This window comes from Vicugna pacos, chromosome 34 (assembly GCF_048564905.1).
Source record: "Vicugna pacos chromosome 34, VicPac4, whole genome shotgun sequence".
Classification (NCBI taxonomy): domain Eukaryota; kingdom Metazoa; phylum Chordata; class Mammalia; order Artiodactyla; family Camelidae; genus Vicugna; species Vicugna pacos.
The window spans coordinates 2719860-2741152 of NC_133020.1; the positions used below are offsets into that span (position 1 = coordinate 2719860).

Sequence of the window (21293 nt, forward strand, 5' to 3'; positions counted from 1 at the left end):
AGCTATTTTGTAAAAAATTTGCAGAGCCATCTCTGGTAGACGGACCTGCAGCCTGGATGCGGAAGTGAGATGAACTACGTCATGAGAGCCCTGAACCCAAGAGATCTCTGACTTCCAGAGCCACGGTTTATCAGGTCCTTTCCCCTTCCTTTGGCGCAGAGCCAGCCCACAGATCCTCTCCTGGGAACCCAGGCTTCTCACCCCAGTCTCAAGGCCAAGTTGAGAGAAGGACCCCCTCCTTCCCCCCACAGGGGCAGAGTAATTAGCTGAGGATCAGAAGGAGAGATGCAGGAAGGGGAAAGAAAAGGCAAATACAGAGAAGCCAGCATGAGACAGGAAGGCACAGTGACGTCTCGTCTGACTCCCAGGCTGTGTGCTTCGCCCCCTAGTCCTGCATCAGCTGAGAGTCTGAGAGCTCCCGATCCTCTCCCTGCTCTGACCATCCCAGATCCCTGTCCTGGGTCATTAGGTGTTTTACCCTTGCTAGTTTAGAGCTGGGAGATGGGGAGACTTAACCACCTTATAACATTGTTTCTATGGGAAATGAACTGTCTGAATACAGCCATTAATGAGATTAAGGCTATCAAACTGCAGCTTGTGTGGTTAGCGATCCTTCTTCCCCAACTGTGCACTTCTTTTTAAAATTAATTATTTATTTAAAGTTTTTATGTGTGTATATATATATATGTATATATGCTGGAAGAAATATTTGTGGCAGACAGCAAGTATAAAAGTTGGTTAATTTGAGAGAGTACAGTACATAATGGTGAACAATTAGTAATTTCTGCGTGGCTGGAGTACAGAATACAAAGGATGTGGAAAATCCTGCAGAAAGAGTTAAGACATAAGCAGTCAAGACTGTGAAAATTTTGAAGCTTTATTAAGGAATTCGAGATTTAACCTTAGGATAATGAAGCTCTGTTGAAGGGTTTTGAAGAGGAGTAATACCAGATTTGTATTTAGAAAGATTTTTTGGCTGCATCATGGAGTTGGTGAAGGGTAAGCCTGGAGGCAGAACAGTGATGACATTTATAACAGTTCAGGTGGGAGATGGCATTGGATTGGACTAGAGCAGTGGCAGTGGGGATGGAGAGAGCTGGGTAGGTTTATTGGCTGTGGGTAATAAGAGTCAAAGATGACCATAGCTGTCCGGCTTGAGCCACTGGGTGGATGGTCACACCACTCACTGAGCTAGAGAAATGACCAGTTAGGACTTCAGGAGTGAGTCCCAGGTGGCTGTACCGTTTTGCATTACCACCAGCAGCTTATGAGAGTTCTGTCTCTTTGCGCCCTCGTCAGCGTTGGTATAGTCAGTTTTGTCAACCTCAGACATTCTGATAGGCGTGCAGAGGTTGGGATGCAATTTTCATAGTTGGTCATTTAGTCCTACTGTCGTACTTTTTTACATCTGACTATATAGAAACATTAGCTTTCTCCTGATACTTCTCTTCAAATTAGCATTAAAAAAAGAATGTTTGCTTTTTCCCATATGAATAACTGTTAAAAAATGTTAAAATAGCACTTCACTTATTACATTAAAATGCAGTTCCTTATCCTCTTTGCTTTCTTATTACTAATAGCTTTTAAGCTACATACTATTGGTGTTAAGCTATGTTCCGTTGATACTGTCTCACGTTCAATTGCTTTTGTTTAATTTTTTTTCTCGTTTTCCATTCTTCAAAGTCATTTTTGCTTTTATGTTTGTTTGTGTTTCTTTGTTCATAAAGCTTTTTTTGTTTCTGTTACATTATGTAGTTTTGTACCAATGGCTAGAAGCAGATCGTCATGGCAAGAGCCAAGATGCTACAAATACGACTCCAGGTAAAAATAAAAACAAAAGTTGAGGTGTTAGAAATTATTATTTTAATTCACCCCAAGCCTATCACAATTGTTTCTTTATTCAGTTTTTTTAGGCAAAAAAGTAGGTATTATTTTATATTTCTGTTCTGTCATTTGCATCTTAATTTTTGTAAAGACCTCATTTATATCAAAGCCTTGAAAAAAATTATTCATTAGTCTTTAAGCTCTCTTGGCAGATATGTCCTATTTTCTTGGGAGAAAAGGCTTAATTGCAGCTTCAGTTTAGTAGGAGGTTACTTGGCAATATTATTTGGAATTAAGTCTACATGTAGTTGTCATGGGGAATATTAATATTTGCACAAACTCATAATCCTTGTTTCTTTCAGGATAATGTTTAAAAGGCAGATTTTAAGTTAAGTAAAGGATATTATATAATTTCCATTTCCTTGGAATCCGTATTCTTAGGCTGATTCATTTTTCTTGCTAAGTCCCAGCAGTAAATTATGAGTTAGAGGTTTATAAAATGTGAGTTCAAAATGCAAAGATTAGGTTGTTCCCCTGTCTCACATCTCCGAAAGGCATCTCCAAGATTCTCTTTTTTGACTGGTACTAGTAGAAGTAGCTGCATCCACTCCTGCTAAATACTTAACAGTGTTGTCAGAATTTCTACTTAGTTATTCTCCAAATTTTCTTCAAAATAATATTTGCCAAGACAGCTGTGTATATAGCAATGATCTTCCCCCCTTTTAAAGCAGCCTATTAAGTGGTGGTGGCGGTGGCGGTGGCGGTGGTGGTGGCGGTGGCGGCGGTGGTGGTGGTGGCGGTGATGGTGGTGGTTCTGTTTTTCTTTTGTTAGATTTATATTTCTGTTTCGTGGGTTTTTGTTTTTCTGAAATCCTTTCTCTGTGGAGGTGGTTTCCCTTCTCTCTCTCCTGGTTGATTCGTTGTACCTCAGGAGGGTGCAGTGTTCTGTAGTTAACAGAACCATTATATTGAAAATGGCACTGTCATGACTTTCCTGACTTACCTCCTGTCCCATTAATAACTTGATGTATGAATGAAGATAACGTTACTATTTTAACCAAACGCAGGCAGGAATTCACTAAAAGGTAAGTGTTGCAGGGAGTTATATCCTGCGTCATGTGCTATTTCTTCTGCCCCTGCAGTATTTCACGTTTCACTTACATTTATGAATGATAGAGTAACCATTTTGGTATCTGAGGGTGGGCAAAGGGGAGTGTCTTGATGGCTGGGTGTAATCTGAGGATATCCTGCTGCTGTGTCACTAGCACAGTATGTAGCATAAACCTTAGAACCAGGAGAGAATGTCTGTTTTGCTTTTTCCTTTGACTTAAAGTGAAGTGAGAAGTAACCTATTTTTTTTTAACGAAGAAATGAATAATCTAAAAATTCTTAGTATTGCATGAGAATCTAATATCAGCTTAAAGATACCATTTACCTTTCCTGAAATCTACCATGCTGAACTCGGACTCTTTTCATCAGATACAGTGACTCATGGATTGTTTCACATTTTCCATTGACTTCTCAATGTTCGTATGTTCATATGCCCTAGAAGCATGGTGCAGAAATTGATAGGCTTTCCTTAGAGGGGGTTGCTTTTGACAGTTTCTCTTCTAGAAGTGGAAGCTCTGTACTCAATCTGATTCTTAGAAGATGAGAGTATGGGGTAGAAAGATAAAGGGATGAAGTGCTTGCCTGAATAAGTAAGGGGAATCCAAAGGAAAATGATCATTGGCCAAGGACTTAAATTAGAAGTAGTAGGTTAGCTGCTGCAGCAAATCTATTTAAATTATGTGCTTTCATTCAGAAAAGCTCCTGTGTATTTTATATTGCAGTCTCCAGCAAGATTTTGCATTGTGACTTTTCCCTTCTTCTGTGATCTGTTAAATTTTGCACTGAAAGGTATTTTAGTACCCATCCTTTGTATTTTTCCCAGAGATGGGAACTGAGTTAACTAGAAGTCAAAGTGTGGCTCATGAATTGCTCTATGATATTTTCACTTGTACAAATACCAGTAAGTGGCATTTATCTCTTAATACAACAGCTCGTGTTTTGCACTTGATTAGAATTTAAAAAGTAGAAAAAAACACAGCAGAGAGAATGATATTGCTCCTAAGATCTTCTTCTTTTTATTTAACATTTTTTATTGAGTTATAGTCATTTTACAATGTTGTATCAAATTCCAGGGTAGAGCACAGTTTTTCAGTTATACATGAACATACATATTTTGTCACATTTTTTTTCGCTGTGAGCTACCACAAGATCTTTTACTCCTAAGATCTTCTAATTTCTCAATCTCAGCCTTTTGACACTGAGAATTTAAGATCCAGCCATATTAAAATATTTTATGAAACTAAGGCATTTGGGGGTAACAGATCTCATGGGAGTTAATTTAGTCAAGGTGATAAGGAACTGAACTGACAGTTATTACTGGATTTTCTTATATATAATCATCAGAAAAAAAAGCCTACTTTTACCTTTCCAGAATTTTAACAGGTGGTGGACGAATTTGACTTAGAATAGCTTGTTTCTTTTCAGAGGTTAGTGTGTTTAATGTGTTCTGTCTACTAAACAAGGCAACTCAATAATGATGTCTCTGGTTCCGTTAATTCTATTATTTGTAAAAGCATGGAGCTGCAGTCACATTTACAGAGATTGCTGTGGGAATTCAAGCAAAGTTGCCTCCTTTGGGCACTGCAGCATTGGGTCTACTATCCATGTACAAAATTTGGGGATCTTAAGAAGTACAGTTAGCTGAATACAGGATGTTTCTTTAGTGAATTAAATGTTTTTAAATAGATTTTTTTAATCACCGCATACTGAAATGAGGACAGTAATTAGGTTACAGCAAGGATTGGTTTAGCAAACTTGATTTTTAGTATCATTTTGTCTAGACAGGATTTTAAAGTTCAGATTCTGAAATTTTAAATGCGTATCTCTTATTAACAGTTCCTGTCCAGTTGTCCACTGAAATATAATAGCTCAGACTGATAGAGATAGAAATGGAATCAGATTTCAACATTATCAATCAGTTTGTCTACAAAATAAAAATGAAACTATGATGTGCTTTTGAGAACGTTCTAGATATTAACTAATTATTAATTATCTGTTGTAGGTGAAAATTTTGACCAGAGTCCTTTGAGAAGAACATTCAAATCCAAAGTCCTGGCCCACTACCCTCAGAATATAGAATGGAACCCTTTTGATCAAGATGCAGTAAACATGGTATGTGTTTACTCTTTTCCTCTTCAGCCTACTTTTTATTTTACGGTGACAGTAGTGACTATATTTTGAACTTCTACATTATTTCATTTAACTCTTTAAACATTTTTATAAGGTAATATTATCCTCATTTTACAGATGCAGAAAGTGAAACTCAGAGAGGCTAAGCAACTTGCCTGTGGTACCCAGAGCTCATAAGTGTACACAACAGACCCTCAAAGCCCATTTTCTTTCCCTGCTATTAAGCTGTGTGGTGAATTTGTGCTAATTAGTACACAGATCCTTTGATAAACAGTGATGTTATTTTGTTTGCCTGGAGAGGAGGAGCCTGGTGGAAGGAGCATGGTTACAGGTTTCATGTTTCAAGGCCTGTTGTATGATGGGGCTGTACTTTATCATGCTCACCGATGTGAGAAAGGACCTTCAGTACATCATTTAGACATTAGTAGAAATTTGTTTATAAGGAATTTGAAATGTAATGAGTTACCAGTGGTGATTGTAAGTCCCTTTAGAGGTTCTTAGAAATGACAGTAGATCATAATTTTCAGGTCATTTAGGAAGGATCGTGTTTAGAAGCCTGAATAATATTTTATACCTCCATGTACTCTGTGATTACAAAAATGAGGGGGCCTCAAAGTGAGCAGGTCAGAGGTCAGGCATGACAGGCACAGAAAGGATTAAAGGTGGACTGAGACACTGGTACATGAGGTTCTTTTTGAGTGTTTTAAAGGTAGAGCCACAAGGCCCCATTATGGTGTGATACTAAGGGAAGAAAATTAATACGCAGTAGACGCCTGCTGGATACTTCCTGTATGTTACTTTCACATCCATGCTTACGTGTGCCCAGTGAGAATTCTTACCCACGTTTTACAGAGGTGAAGGTACTTGCCCAGAGTTGTACAGGAAGTCCCAGAGGTTAAATATGGATCATGTTTACTCTCTAGCTTTTTTCCCAAGTGCATGCTGCCTTCCCCAAGGAAAGACTATATAATCTGGTTTTGGCCTGTGCCGGAATGATACGAGTCACATTAGACCCTGTGTGATGTTCTGTGTCACAGCAAACCCGCTGCAGTGTGGGCGTGCTCCAAGGGGGGAGTATCATGGTCCTTTCTGTGAGGGCGGATGCCTAAGGCGCTTGGCACTTAGACTTTGATTCTTTGCAGAGCACAGTGTAGTTATTTTTTCTAAACTGTTACCCAGTGTGCAACAGTATACCCCAAATAATCAGAGATGCCGTTTTCCGGTAAGTTAGCCCTGTGGGGCCCAGCCTCGTCTTTGGTGAAGGCCGTGCTGTGGATACGAAGTAGAACACAGCCGTCAGGTACGTTGGTGAGAGCTGGAGGAGCCGCCAGCAAGCTTTGACTAAAATGGTCAGCACATAGCAGTGACAGAAAATAATTTATCAGCTGCTTATGCCAGCAAATTAATGGAAAGATATTAAAGAGAAGAGGATCTAAATGAAGCAATGGAAAAATGGAGAAGAATGTAAATAGATTGTAAAACTTAATCTTATTAAATTAGTAAGGTATTTCAAAGTATAAATTGTCCTGTGAGGAATCAGAATGGTGTGCAAAACTAGGTTCTTACTGCAATATGAATCCATAGTCATTTGGAACAAAATGCCATATTTGATATATTTTATCTCTTTTAATCATTTGGATGGATTAATAGTAAGCTATCTGTGATAGCTTTTGCCTCTTTCTGCATGACATTCATACTTAAAGCTTCCTTGATCTGTCTTTGATATTTTCTTTACCCGTTGTCTGTGAGTTATTTTATACCAGCAGAAAGTTTCCCTCCGAGGAATAAACACGCAGGCTTGTGTTTCGACGCTTAAGCACCATACAGCATTTTATTTATTGCTGCAAATCTAAAAAGCTTTGCTTAGTACTCCTTGAAAATCTCTGAAAAGCATCCCATTAAACTAGTCTGCATTTGGGTCATAGATTTACTGCCCTTAATTTCCTCTTTGATTTATTAGTAAGTGCATTTGTATGAAGCTATAATTTATTCCCACCTAAAGGTATAAAGCTTTGTCCTTGCCTTTAGCAAAACCTTATTCCAGTAAGTTACCACCTTCTGTAATATCAGTCATTCGTCTAACAAAGTGGAACTTTGAATAAGGTTCATTAATTTCACACAAATGAAGTACCCCAAAGCAATGCAATTTGTTAAATAAAAAAAATTCCTTGTGTATGAGTGCAATGCACATGTATTAGAACATAGATATGTGACGTTAGAAATTGTTTCTGAATTAATTACTTTTACATCTCTTTTGGTTGTGGATTCAGAAATTTTTGTGGGGAAAAAAATGGAAGTATCATAAAATAGAACAGAACAACAATCATAAACTTACCACACAGAACTAACACATGTCAACATTTGACAAAGTTGCTTCAGATCCATACCTTTCCTCTTAAAATCAGCAAAGCATTGCACATGGAGCTGAAGCTCCCCGTCTCCCTCCACCCCGATTTCAGATCCCTTTAAGGAAATCTGCATATTGGCATCCATGACTGTCTATGTAAGTAAGGTTCTGGTAGAGATCCTTCAGAATGTAGTGAATTTAGGATAACTTGTTAGGAAGAAAATATAGTCAATATCTTTTTAAGCAAGTTCTGTGAAGTCTAGAGTTTCTAGTTTGGTCATATGTCCTAAATGAAACGTCTGATATATGATATTTCAGGTAATTAAAAGCATAATAACTATTATATAGCTCTTTATAATCTATAAAACCCAGAGTTTACAGTTTACTGTTTACTTCGATCACAGAGAAGGGTGGAGTGGAATGATGACCAGAGAGTAAAACATAAAAGGTTGGCTGAAAAAAACCTATTCAGATTCATCTTGCAAAACTCAGAGGAAAAAGAGCACCATATACTTATTACAAACTAAGCAAGTGTTTGAATTTGAAATGGGTGACCCTCAGTTACATCCACAGAGTTGATATTAGAATGAAAGTAAGCCCTCGTTTTGACCCAGCTGTAAGTTCGTGCCTCACAGTAAAACCTAGGAATGGGGCTTCAATCCAGCTGTTCCTGAGAGAGCCTGTTTGTTTTGTTACCATCGTAGATAGACTGTTACACTGGCATCTCAAACCCAGCATTTCCAAAACTGAACGCACCGTCTTCCCACCAGTCTTGGTCAGAGTGGTGCGGCCATCTTCCTGGCTGCCTAAGCCAAAAATCTAGCATCATCCTTGAAGGTCCCCACCTTCTCCCCCTCTCCCATAAGCAGTCAGTTATCTGTCTTCTCTCTACTTCTACACACCCACCTTAGGCCAAAGCACCAGGCGCGCCCCCGGACTCCTGCAGTGACTGTCTAACTGGTCTCCTCTCCTGCCCTGTCCATTCTTCACTCTGGAGCTTCTGCTTCTGCGTTTGCCTCTCTCCCTAGGGGGCTCTTCCACTTCCCCTCCTCCTGGTGAATTCTTCATGTTGACCCTGTGGGTTTCACTTTAAACATGTCCTCAGAGGGGCCGTCCCTGACCATCACCCTCCATCCCTCCATCACCCTTCCAACATTCAGTCAGGTCCCCGTAGGCTCTCTTGGCACCTTGTACCTTTGTGTAGCACTATCATATTTGGAATGAATTGATTAATTATGTAGCGTCTCCTGCTGTAATGTAAGTACCATTAGGACAGGAACACTCTCTCATGCATTGCATATCCCTAGCTTTGCACATGGCAGAGGTTCGAATCATTGATAAATGAGGGAATGTATGCTTGCTTACAGGACTTCTCTGTCCCATCTTTGTGTATTCAGGTGTCACCTCCACTGCACAACCATATCTAAAGCAGGAATTGTTAGATGTTCCCTCTTCTCTATTCCTGCAGCACCTTGAACACACTCTTTAGCAGTAGTGATCACGTTATATTTTAAGTGTTGGTTTATCTCTCTCTCTTTCTATTTGGCTGTGAGCTCCCTAAAATACGGGATTATTTTCTTATTTGTCTTTTGAATTACCAAGATCTAATACAACAAATGACGTAAAATAAATGTTTATTAAAAAAGAAGGAAGGAAGGGCAAACTGAGCAACTCATTGAAAGGTTTTTGAATAGCTTTTGTTTGTATAGTAAGAGAGAAGGAATGGGAGTCATAGATAGAACTATAGAAAATAGAAAAAAGAATTGTTAAAATTCTAGCCAGACTGCCTGAAAGAGTCCAGAGAGATAATAAGGACATTTGGTCACTCAAATCAGGAGATGTACACAGCATTATGGGCTCACTTTGCTAGAGTAATCTGATTGCCAGTGACAATCTGATCAGCAGTGACCACTCTAAATTTTTAGCTGTTGTGGGAGAGTCCAACGGGGAGAGGATTGTTAGCAAACAGCAGTATTGAGGGATAACAAGATGTCATTGAATGCCATGGTGAGCACGTCTTGATTTATAGCTTAAGATTATAAAAATAAACTTCAGTGCAAGCGATTCTCACTTTTAAAAATGAAAAAACAATAGCATTTTCCAATTTATGGTTCCTGGATTAGAAATAGAATTCTTACTTTTTTTGATTTGTAGGAAGAGAATTTAAGAATTCTTACATCTGTTATCTGTAGCATAGAATGTTATTCTTCACGTTGAGCACAACTTTTGGCAAGCTTTTCCTGTAAATGTTTGAATGCGCGCTAAAGAAAGCTACAGACCCTTAAGGGAATATTTGGCAGGTGTTCAAAAACAGTTTGAGCTGTAATTTTGTGGTTTATGATGTCAGGAAAGCCTGTCAATTAAATTAAGTCTTTACGTTGACTTTGGAGGTCCCTGTTTCTGTAGTGCCTACTTGATGTAAAAAGAGAGCTAAAGGCTGGATCAAGAGGTGAACTCTGTCTGATCCTGTACCTCAGGCTGTAGTTTCTGATTTTCTTGTTCATTCATTCATTCATTCATTCATTCAACACTTAGTGTGCCATGCACTATGCTATGCAAATTGGAGCTTAGCCTGGAGCAAGACTATTCAAATCATCCTTCCTGCAACGTTCATTGATTATAGGAAGTATGTCAGATGAGTTTTCATTCATAATATCAGCAGAAGATCTTATTGACTTGTTCTGATGAAAGCAGCCTTAATGTGAAGGTATAATTTTGCAAATCCCCTACCATAGCATTTTATTCCCAAGATTAGGAAGAAGCAGGTTTTGTCCTTAGCAAATCCAGGCATTCATGGATTTATCATAAGATAAATTTATATTTTATTCTGCCCAAATATACACAGTAATTCAATTCTTGTCAACATGCATATATCATAACAATTAAGTAAAGCTACCTTCACTCTTTCCGAGTCTCATATTAAGTGATATGAAATATAAAGTCATTTTCACTGGGTTACTTATGCTGAGCTTCACAGTTTTTGCTTTTCATCTTTATCAACATTGATTATGGCCCCAAATAGTGTATTGTTCCACGTGTGGTCCTCTTGAACGGTTAGGGCTGTTACTAGTCCTTGCATAGTTTGCAATCTAGAGCTCAAACAAAACTAGAGAAACCACTAATATTTGTCAGTATACATATATTTACTGTGGTGCAAGATTTTAGTTGCTTCATTCAATACAGACTTTTTAGAGAAGGACATTTCAATGACAATTACAGGATGAAAACACCATTTTTTACAGAAAGGTATAGGAAGGTAATGTTCACATGGAGACTTGCAGGAAGTAAAGGAGTTTTTTGGTATCTGTAGCCACATGACAGACCATCCCAATGTTACTTAAGTTGTGTGAAACACAGACTGGCAGGTTTTTCCACAAAGGACAAACCTGCCTTTGTGGGCCTTACAGTTTCTGTCGCAGTGAAGGGCAAAAGCAGCCATGGACAGTGCTTAAACGGATGGGCATGATTGGGGGAGGACAGCTCAGTGGTAGAGCGCATGCTTAGCACACACAAGGTCCTAGTTTCAATTCCCAGTACTTCATCAAATAAATAAACTTAATCACCTCCCCCCTCCAAAAAAAAAAAAGGATGGGCTTGATTGTGTTCCAATAGAATTTTATTTGCAAAAGCATGTGGCAGATTGGCTTTGGCCTAGGGACTATAGTCTCTGAATTTAAAACAGCAAAATTACTATTTTGCTTACAGACCTGCAGTTTGTGTGGGGTTTACGGGGGAGCCCCTCTCTGCTCTGTGAGGTGTCAGGGTGGTGCAGAGGCTGAGGACTGGGAGCTCTGCGGCCCGCTCGCGCAGGGCCTGTCTTCTGTGCTAGGAACGTAGCTGGGGCTGCCTCTGTGGTCCCACCACGTGGTGGGTCTAGGACAGCAGCTTCAGGTTAGCCAGGCCTCTTACATTCTGGCTCAGGGTTCTCAGGGTGTGTGACCGGAGGGGCACGGGGAGGCTGTATTGCCTTTTTTATAAAGCCTTGCCTCAAAAGCCACTCACTGTCACTTGCTACTTCTGTTGCATTTTTCTTGACGAGGCCAGGGCTGGGCAGGACCATGGCCCTTAGGCCAAATACAGTTGACTGCCCATTTTATAAATAAAGTTTTATTGGAACAAAGTCATGCTCATTCCTCATGTTGTCAGTGGCTGCTTTCACGCCACAGTGGTAGAGCCAAGCGGAGTAGTTGTGACCAAGACTGGCTGGCCGGAGATGTTTATCATCTGATGCTTCACAAAGCAGACCTGCGGGGCCCGGGTGTAGGCACTGTGAGCAAGCCCCTGCTTCTTGGTGGGAGAGTGGCAAGGTTCTGGAGAGCACATGACACTAGAAAATTTTTTGAAGCCATTTTTTAAGAAAATACAGCCTGCCACTGGGAGTGAACTGTGTGGGTCGAGGAAGCTAGTTCCAGCCAGGAGGAAGAGCAGACTGCAGCAAGAGGTTGATAGGTGTGCTCACAGAACAGCAGCGTGGCCGGCGGTGCTGGAGCAGAGCTGAAGAGCAGCCGGGGATGAGGGCAGAGAAGTTGCTGGGGCCACGTCGGGGGTGCTTCCCAGGGACCTTTCAGGGTAACGATTTCAGCTGTTAGCAAAATGAAAGACCACAGGAGGGTTTTGGGAAGAATGGCAAGATCTAACATATATTTTAAGGGTAACTTTGGCTACCATACGGGGGAGCAGATACAGGGAACAAGGACAAAGGCAGCGAGACTGGTTAGGAGGATAGTAAGTAGTTATCCAGGCGAGAGAAGAATGTGGCTTAGATTAGAGTAGTAAGAGTAGTAAGATAGGAAGAAGTCGTTTGCTTCTGAATGTGTTTTTGAAAGTAGAACTGATGATCTTTGTTGATGGACTGGATGATGCAGTGAGAGAGAGGAGCATCAGAGAAAACTCTAAGACCCTGAGCAGCCCTGCTACCTCCTTGGAACCCCTGTGAAAGCCACCACCCTTGCATGCCCGAAGGTTCATGTGCTAAGAGGCACATCTGTTTCTGTAAAAGCCCTTCAGAGGCTTCCCCTTGTCCTCCTCAGACGCCTGGCATGACTCACCGGGGCCCTTCGCAGCCTCGTCTCTAATGTCTCCTGCGCTCTTTCTCACCACCCCCCGCCATGAATGGGTTTCAGTTCCTCCAGACTGCATATTCCCTCTTCTGGGCTTTTGCACGTGTCCCCTCTGCCTTCTCCTTATCTCACGAGCACCTGTACTTATCCTCAGGTTTCCACTTGGACGTCCTTTATTTTGCCCCCAGTAGCTCCCTCCTTTCTCATTTATGTCCGCCTGCTGTGTCTTTCCCACAGCAGCCTGTATTCACTCTGTCACAGCACTTCCCCTATTTTATGATTTTTAATCATCCATTGTCCTTACTGGACTGGAAGCTCCAGGGGAGCGGGAACTGTGTCTCTCTCACCATTATCCCACCGTCACAGGGCCTCGCTCAGAAAGACAGTTAGTAAGTGCTTGTTCACAGTTTGGAGGAAGGACATGTAACTTTTAAAGTGAATTACAGTTTCTTGGTAATCTGGATTTGGGAGAACTTCTAAATTTTACTCCTGATCAACTGTTAAATCTGGAAGAAAAAAAAGAAAAAGAAAAATGTAATATAGTAATTAATGTATGGTAAAATTATTTCTATGCAGAAAGCATATTGTAATACTAAAGGAGAAAGAAATAGTAAGAAAATTAATAATGATTATGAATTACAAGTTCTGTTTTCCTTAGTCCATTTCAAGTTTTCTGTAATTCCTTATATTTCTTTTATTTAAAGTGTTTGAAAGAATCGATTCTAATTTTGTATGCCTTTTAAGTACCTTAAATATAGCATTTTTAACTCTTCATGTAATTATGTAATTGTATTGCCAAGTTTGACTCAATCCTGGGTAGTTCCCAAGATCAAAGGCATAATCTCTACTGGAAATAATCTCAAATGTCTTGTTTCTACTCTGCTGCTACAGTCAATAAAAAAATCATTCCAATTTTCAAAGTTTATTTTTCTGATAGAGTATCATATCGTTCAATATAGCAAAAATGATGCTATTTTTATTATTCTGTGTTTAACTTTTTTCCATTTATCAAATGAGCCTTCACCTATTTACGTATTCCTCTGAAACATTATCATTACTCCCAAAATAGTCCTTAAATATGAAATATTTGTAAAGTGCCCTTGCATATTTTGTCTTCAAGTCACCGATGCAGCGAATGTCACGGATAAAGAGACTGAGACTCAGACGTTAGGTGGCTTGCCGGAGGTCCCAGGCCCAGCTGGAGGCTCGCAGACCTTTCTTTCTGGTCTGAAGCTGTTTGTGGGCGGCGTTCTGATGCTTGTGCTCTCTTTCCCCCCCAGCTGTGCATGCCTAAAGGGCTGTCGTTCAGAACACAGACTGACAATAAAGACCCCCAGTTCCACTCATTCATAATCACCCGGGAAGACGGTTCTCGCACCTACGGTTTCGTTCTCACTTTCTATGAAGAAGTCACAAGCAAGCAGATCTGCACGGCGATGCAGACGCTGTACCAGATGCACAACGCGGAGCACTACAGCAGCGTGTACGCCTCGTCGTCCTGCAGCATGGACTCGCTGGCCAGCAGCGCTGACGAGGGCGACACCACTTCCCTTTTGAAACTCCAGCGATACAACTCCTATGACATCAGCAGAGACACCCTGTATGTTTCCAAAAGTATCTGTTTGATCACACCACTGCCTTTCATGCAGGCCTGCAAGAAATTCCTTATCCAGCTCTACAAGGCCGTTACCTCACAGCAGCCACCACCCCTGCCGCTGGAGAGCTACATCCATAATATTCTCTACGAGGTGCCCCTTCCACCTCCAGGGAGATCGCTGAAGTTTTACGGTGTTTATGAACCCATCATCTGCCAGAGGCCAGGGCCCAGTGAGCTCCCCCTCTCCGATTACCCTCTGCGGGAGGCCTTTGAGCTCCTGGGGCTGGAGAACCTGGTGCAGGTGTTCACCTGTGTTCTCTTAGAGATGCAGATCCTTCTCTACTCACAAGGTAGGTCTGCCCTAGACTTGAGGTCTCCCCGCAGCAGGTACTTATGCTCCAGCTACTGCATTGCCACAGGGTATATTATTCAAACCAAGTAATTCGTGGTCAGAAGTCTGTTCTGTTCTGTGTGCCAGGAGTGGGTTTGGGCAGGACCAGAGGCTGAGAGGTTACTTCTCTTTGGGCGGCAGTGGCTGTGGAGGGAAAAGGGAAGGAATATAAAAGCGTTGACTTGGATAACTTGAATGTGTCTATTTTTTAATGGAAAAAGCCATTTTTTCCCCTGATAATATATAATCATCATAAACAAAACATTTGTTTGTACAGTGAAACTGAGAGAATCCTCTGCCTACCAGGAACATATAGACTTATTAATTTTTTACAGATTAGTAAAGGTTCACATCAAAACTCAGCTGATACTGGAAAGGGACACACAGAATGTTGACTCTGCAGCTCCCTAAGGCAGTTGGCTTTGGATCTCTGCCTGCGGGTAATTTCACGTTTAGCGGGAGAAGGGGCACAGACAGGCGTGTGGAACAGGCACGATTCTCCGAGGTCCAGCAGTCCCACTAATGTTATGTAGTAGGGCTTTTCTGTTTGTTTTTTAATCCCAGAAGGAAATGATCTTTGTGATATTTTTCATTCAAAATTCTCCCAAAACACCCTTAAGAAACCAACACAATTTGAGTTTTATTTTACTAGCGCATCCACTGTGACTCACATTGAGCCTAGACTGGAGTACTGGTTCCAGCCTGAAAACGAGTTTCCAGAGCAGATAGAGATGTCTTAATGGACGCTGGATTGAAGGACAGTGTAAAATGGTACCTGTGCACTGGTGGGTCGTTTGAGAAAGGTGGCGCTGATATTCGGGCTGGCGTTCTGCTACCTCGCGTTCAGGCTGGCAGAATAGTGCGGTCTCCTGACTGCTGCTACCAGGCTGTGTTACCAGTTCCCTTTTTTTTTTCTATTTTAAATTATAAATGGGGCTGAGCCAAGCAGGCTATATTTGTACTTCCCCATCTTGTGTGTGTGTTGACACTGTTTGTGTGTTGACAGCCCTTCACGAGGTTGTTTTTTCTTCAGTTTATCCTACGTAATGTGTCTGATAATGTGTTCTAGCATCTCAGTTTCGTCGTTAGGAGTTCTTGTCTAATGACTAATCTAGATTCTTTCCTAAATTCTCACTCTCACGTTCCCTTGCTTTCTTAGTGCTGGCTATTACCTGCAGGTCGCTCTTTTGTATCTGAAATATTTGACTGTAAGTAATTCTCTTTTCCTTTCCATGTCTGTCTGTCTTGCTCTTTTCCCTGAAGTGGGTAGGGGTCAGAGAGTTGCCGGGAGGGGCCGGGGCCTGGAGGTTAATAACCCTCAGGTGTAACAGCTTATTAGTAAAACTAATTTTAGATCCTACATTTACAAGGGGTCTTTCTGGTTATTGAGTTCTGTTTCCTTATGTTCTGCCTGGAGAAGCAATTTGGGCCAGGAAGAATGCTGGTGTTGGGAGTGATAACAGTCATGAGTTCACACCTCTGTTCTGTCACTCACTCGCTGTAGCCATGAACAAGTTAGTGATTTTCCTGAGTGTCAGTTCACCTTTCTGGGGGTAACAGCTTTTTTCCTTCCTCTCTCACTGATGTATTGTGAAAGTTAAATAAGAAAGCCTGCACATGGTACTCAGGGCACCGCTGCTGACTGAATGACAGCCCACGTTGTTGTGATTACGATTGGCTCTACTCGCCCTACATTAGCCCTCTGTAAGTTATGCAGATCTTAAGTTGTGAGGGCCCAGCGTATTACTGCGTCTAAAGTATAACTTTGCTAAATAGTCAAGGCATTTGTTTCAGGGTTGAGAACTTAATACATGTTGTCTGACACCAAATGTCATGCTTTTTAAAGGAAAAACACCCCTTCATTATCACACTTCCTGTTTTAAATAGCACTGTATGTCTCACTGCTTGGTCTGTCCTGAGCTGTTGTATCTTTTTGCTCCCTTTGATTAGCTTATCCCACTTGGTTTATGGAGTCTGTTGAAAAGTTAGAGTTAATTAACATCTACCTACTTATTTCAGTTTCAAGATAATGAGTATTTATGAGCATGTTTTGTACTCACATGAGTAGTTTTTGGTAACTTGGTCTTATGCCAAGAACGAGAGTGAATCTTGAGATTGCAGAACGCTGCATATGTTTTCTTAAGTGTCATACAAAAAAAAAAAAAAAGAGCCCCATGAAGTAATTTTCTAACCATTCATGGAAATCACTTTATATTAGGAATTATACTACTAAAATGCCTTATGCACTTTGGATTTTCTCCCCCTACATTTAATCCTCTCATCAGTGAGTTACTACGGGCCATGCTTTTATGAAGGAGGAAATGGAGGCTCAGGGAAGCTTAGTAACATACCCAGGGTCACACAGCTATTAGGTAATGGGGTAGAGCTGAGAACAGGCTCGGATCAGTCTTTCTCCAGAGCAACCACATGTTAACACAGGTGGACAGCACAGTTATCCACATGTTAACTGTACAGGGCACTGTACTTAACCTCTCCTTGTCTGTCTCAATATTTATTTTTAAATTATAAACTCACCTCTAAAGGTCTTTTGTAAAGATACCATGTTAAATAATTGTAGAGTATCTGTGTAAATGCAGATTTTAACAGTGACAATGTCTCTTCTGTTAGAGAAAGACATTTCATTTAAATGACTGAAATAAGAGAGTTGTTATGTTGATTTGTACTCTGGTGCCCTTCTTCATTTTTCCTGACTGTGTTCAGGGGTTTTAATAACATCTGATATTTCATTTTTTGTTCACTGATGCCATAAAATTTAAAAAACATTTGCCTTGAACAATTACCATGAAAACCCAAAGCGAATCAAAATAGCTGAATTTCAGTGATAAAAATGTCCTTCTAAACTGATTTAAAATTCTGGTCCACAGCCCATTTAAAGGGATCCAATCTGTTATTCAGAGAATGTGTACATCACAGTCACTTTGCAGTGGTAACTAGCTAGAAATTTTAAGTAGAGAATGAACCCAAGAGGTAAAGGCTCTTCTAGGACCCCAGATCAGAAAAGAACACTGTTCTTTTGCCACCGAGAAATACCTGGAGCAAGACAGTGGGAGTATTGGAGTCTGATCATCTTTTCAAAGGAATAGGGGAGGAATAAAAGAGAGGAATTTAAACACCAGCCTCTGACTGTCGGTACCAGTAATTAAAGTCTCAGGACTATTTTGGGGCCTTGCTTACCTCCTTTGTTCACAATGGAGATATGCAGTTACCCACAGCCCACACTGCATGCCTGCCTGTGGGCCTTCACAGTACTCCTCGCCTTCCTCTCCCTCTGCAAGCTGTGCATGAATTAACCTTGTCAGAAGGCAGGAGCTGCTTGAAGTTTTCTTGAAGAAGTTGGAAACCTAAACACAGGTTGCTAGTCATGCTAACACAGGTTGCTAAACATTCTAACTTGTTGGTTATGGGATTTATAAATTATAAAAGCAAATTTGATATTTTGATGGCAGAAGGGTTCCCGTGACCTGACCTATATCCTAAGAGCATTAGAAATTGAACAGCTTAGGCCAGTGTTTTTATACTACTAGTTTTATTTTGTGATAAGCAAAAACTTAAATATTAAGATATATTTCTTAACAAGCTTTCATTATATATTCAAGACACAGATCCTTGGTCAGTTATATGAATGGCACCTCTCTCCTTCCAATTTGTGGCCCTTTGTTTCCTTTTAGGGGTCTTTTGATGAATTAAGATCCTCTTAATGTTCATAAATTCCAATTTACTGATCTTTTAACTGATGACTGAACTTTCTATTCTATTTAAAAAATCCTTCTCTATTCTGAGTACATAAAAATAGTCTGCATTTTTTTCCTTAATGTTTTAAAGTTACATTTACTATTTAAGGCCTTTGTAAGAAATTGATTTTTGTTTATGTTGTGAGGAAGAGATCAAATTTAGTATTTTGGAAATATCTGTAACTGGTTATTCTAGCACGAGGTACTGGATAGACCACTCTCCCTCCCTCTGACCTGCAGGCCATTTCTGTCATGGACGTTCCTGTATGTGAAGGTCCTTGATGTATTTCGGGGCTTTCCGTTTCTTCTGCCAGTTTTTCTGTCCCTGTAGTAAACCATGCTGTTGTGTGATTATTACAGCTTTGAAGTAATGGTTTCTTATAGGGCAGTTCTCTTCGCCACCTTCTTCTTAGTAAAATTTCATTGAATCCAGTTTTGGGACAATTAACATATTTAGAATATTGAGTCTCCCTTTCATGAAAATGAAATATCTCTGCATTTATAAGGTCTTTCTTTAACGTCTCTCAGTAAAGTTTTGTAACAGTAAAGTAGATGGTAATGTGCAAATAATGACGGTTTTGTTTGTTCTCCTCCAGTCCTTGGTCACCTTTCTTTCTCTTCCTTGCCATGCAGTACTACCGTGCAACAGAGAACGGAGTGGACAACAGCAGGCATCTTTGTCTTTCTCCTGATGTTAAAAGGAATCCTTTTAATGTTTCAGTACTATGCATAACATTTGCTCCAGTGTTCTCGGTAAATACCTTGTTACCAGGTTAAAGGAGTTTCCTTTTATTCCTAGTTTGCTCAGAGTTTTAAAAAAATCATGAATGCATGTTGTATTTTATTGAATGCTCTTTTTGCATCAAGTCAGATTGTGTTTTTCTCCTTTTAAATCATTTAATAAGGTGAAAAGTCTGCATCCCACCCTGATATTCCTGAGACAAGCCTGAGTTGATTGTGGTGTATTACTGCCTTCCTGGGATGTTTAGTTTGCTTACATTTTGCTTAGTTCTACATCTATGTTTTTATTGATTTGGCTCGTAATTTTTATTCCTTGTACCTCTTGCCTGGTTTTTGGTATTAAGATTATTCTAGCTTCATAGAATGAATTGGAAAGTATTCTATTTTTTTCTTGGAGATAAAGTAGAAGAGAATCGATTTAAGGTTGAGGTTGTAATTATTTGGTCTGTAACTATTTGAGGTAACTTGTCTGTAAACTGTTTGGCCTTGTTGGGAAGGTCTTAAGTACCAGTTCAGTGTCTTTAATGGTTTATTTCGGATTGTTCTTTCTCCTCCCACTTCTCCCTCCTATTCCTCCCCTGTCATCGTTCTCATCACTGTCATTAGCATCAGCTGGAGACAGAGATCACATATATTTTATTATCCCACAGGCCGCCCCCTGGTCTTTGGCCATGATCCCTTACAATAGCGAAAGAACCCCAGCAGTTCAACGCTGCTGGCACATTACTTGTCCCGTTCAGTCATTACCGGTTAGTTCAGTGTATCATCCTGTTGTATGAAAATGCCTCCCAGGGCAAGGCCAATGAGGTTTGCAGGCTTCCATTCCATCTTGTCAGGGTCCAAAAGCAGCAATATATATATGGCTTCCCCCTTTCAAGGCTTCTCGTATAATTGAGCTGAGAGACAATGTCATCTTTTGCTCTGAGCCCCTTTCAAGGTGTTAATGTAATATTGGATTTCTCTTGTTACATAATCATTTATTCATTTCTTTATCCTTAGCCACTGTTCCTCTTTCTGTCCATTTATACCCAGACTTCCCATCCTTTGGAAGGGACGTTGGGTCTGGCCGTGGTGCTGGTTCAGATTGTAGGCAGCAATGCCAGTCTAGCAGGTATCTGCCCCTCAGTCCACTAGCATTCATACCGGGCTCAGGTTCCGAAGTACAGAGCTACTAGGCTGTTTCTGCCTCACTGTTCATCCCAGTTTTGCTGGATAGGGTGAAGGCACAGTCCACCCCATCAGGCTGTTAGGAATTCTGAAATAAAGATTTAAAAATAGAGTTTCAGTTTCTTGGGACTCATCCGTGCTTCTGGCACTTGTAACTGTAGTCCTGGTCCTCCGTCAAGTAGGAGAAAGACAGCTGAATTGATGTAGGGAAGAAAATAAAAAGTATACTGACATACCAGCATCCTTCCCCCTTGGGAAGAAGTGTAATCATGCCACCATTCATCTCTATTCCCCTTCCCCTGGACCCACCGGAAGAGCAGAAGTATCTGTCTAGTGGGGACCTGCCCTCGGGGCCCCAGTGTTGAGTGTGAGCGCATGCTCATGAAGGCGTGTAAGTCAGCCCTGTGTGCCTTTGTGTCACCCATTCGAGACAACAGATGTTTCAACTGCCTCTTCTAATTCTCTATTGAACCATCACTATGAGGATGACAAGCAACGTCATGTGTCCATCTGATGTGGCATCTCTTCTCCCACTACCAGACACCATGTGCCGTGAGTGTGTTGTGTCCCTTAACCTGAAGATATGCGACTTGGCGGCCCACAGTGGTAGGGTACCTTCCGTTCCAGGCCTCTGGTAGTATTTTAAGCATTTGCATCTCCTGCCTCGTATGCAAAGCCCAGTGGGAAGGGTCTGTTCCTGGGAGGGCCCGTTCACAGCCCCCCGGCCGGGGCTGCTGGCATTTCTCCAGGGCAGCCTCCTTGCCTGCTGCATGTCTGCAGTAGGGCGCTCCCCTTGGGGAGTCCCCCCAACAGCCGTCTGCAGCCTCTGTCTCTCTCATTGGCAGACAAAACAATTCTTGTTGGCAGTTGTGCCTCAGAGGGTGTAAGGGGGTTGTGTCTAGATTCAGCCCATCTCTGCATTCCTGCCGCACCCCCGTCTCCATCATTTCATGGAGCCAAGTGGCCACTTCACAGGAGTGCACGAAGAAGGAGTCCGCTTGGTGGTTACAGTCACTTCCCAAGCCTGGAAGGGGGTTCTTCTGTCGGGCATCAACACTCTATTTTAATGTGGCCCGTAAATTCCCAGGGTGATTTCCACGTGACTGCACGCCATACAGGCATACTTCTAAAGGTCCAGTTTCCCACTGTCCCTGAGTCCTTAAAAACTCAAGCG

The 21293-nt window shown here is 41.1% G+C and overlaps 1 protein-coding gene across 2 annotated transcripts in view; it reads left to right on the forward strand.

Moving 5' to 3' along the window:
* The window catches only part of DENND5B (DENN domain containing 5B), a 155081-nt gene that overhangs the window by 53756 nt on the left and 80032 nt on the right, over nt 1-21293 (forward strand). Inside the window, exons 2-4 of one of the 2 annotated variants that reach the window (XM_072954518.1) lie at nt 1756-1821; nt 4937-5046; nt 13752-14418. In XM_072954518.1, coding sequence (XP_072810619.1) covers nt 1756-1821; nt 4937-5046; nt 13752-14418 — 843 coding nt within the window. The remainder of the gene's footprint in view (nt 1-1755; nt 1822-4936; nt 5047-13751; nt 14419-21293) is intronic. The other variant, XM_072954519.1, reaches the window with a different exon arrangement.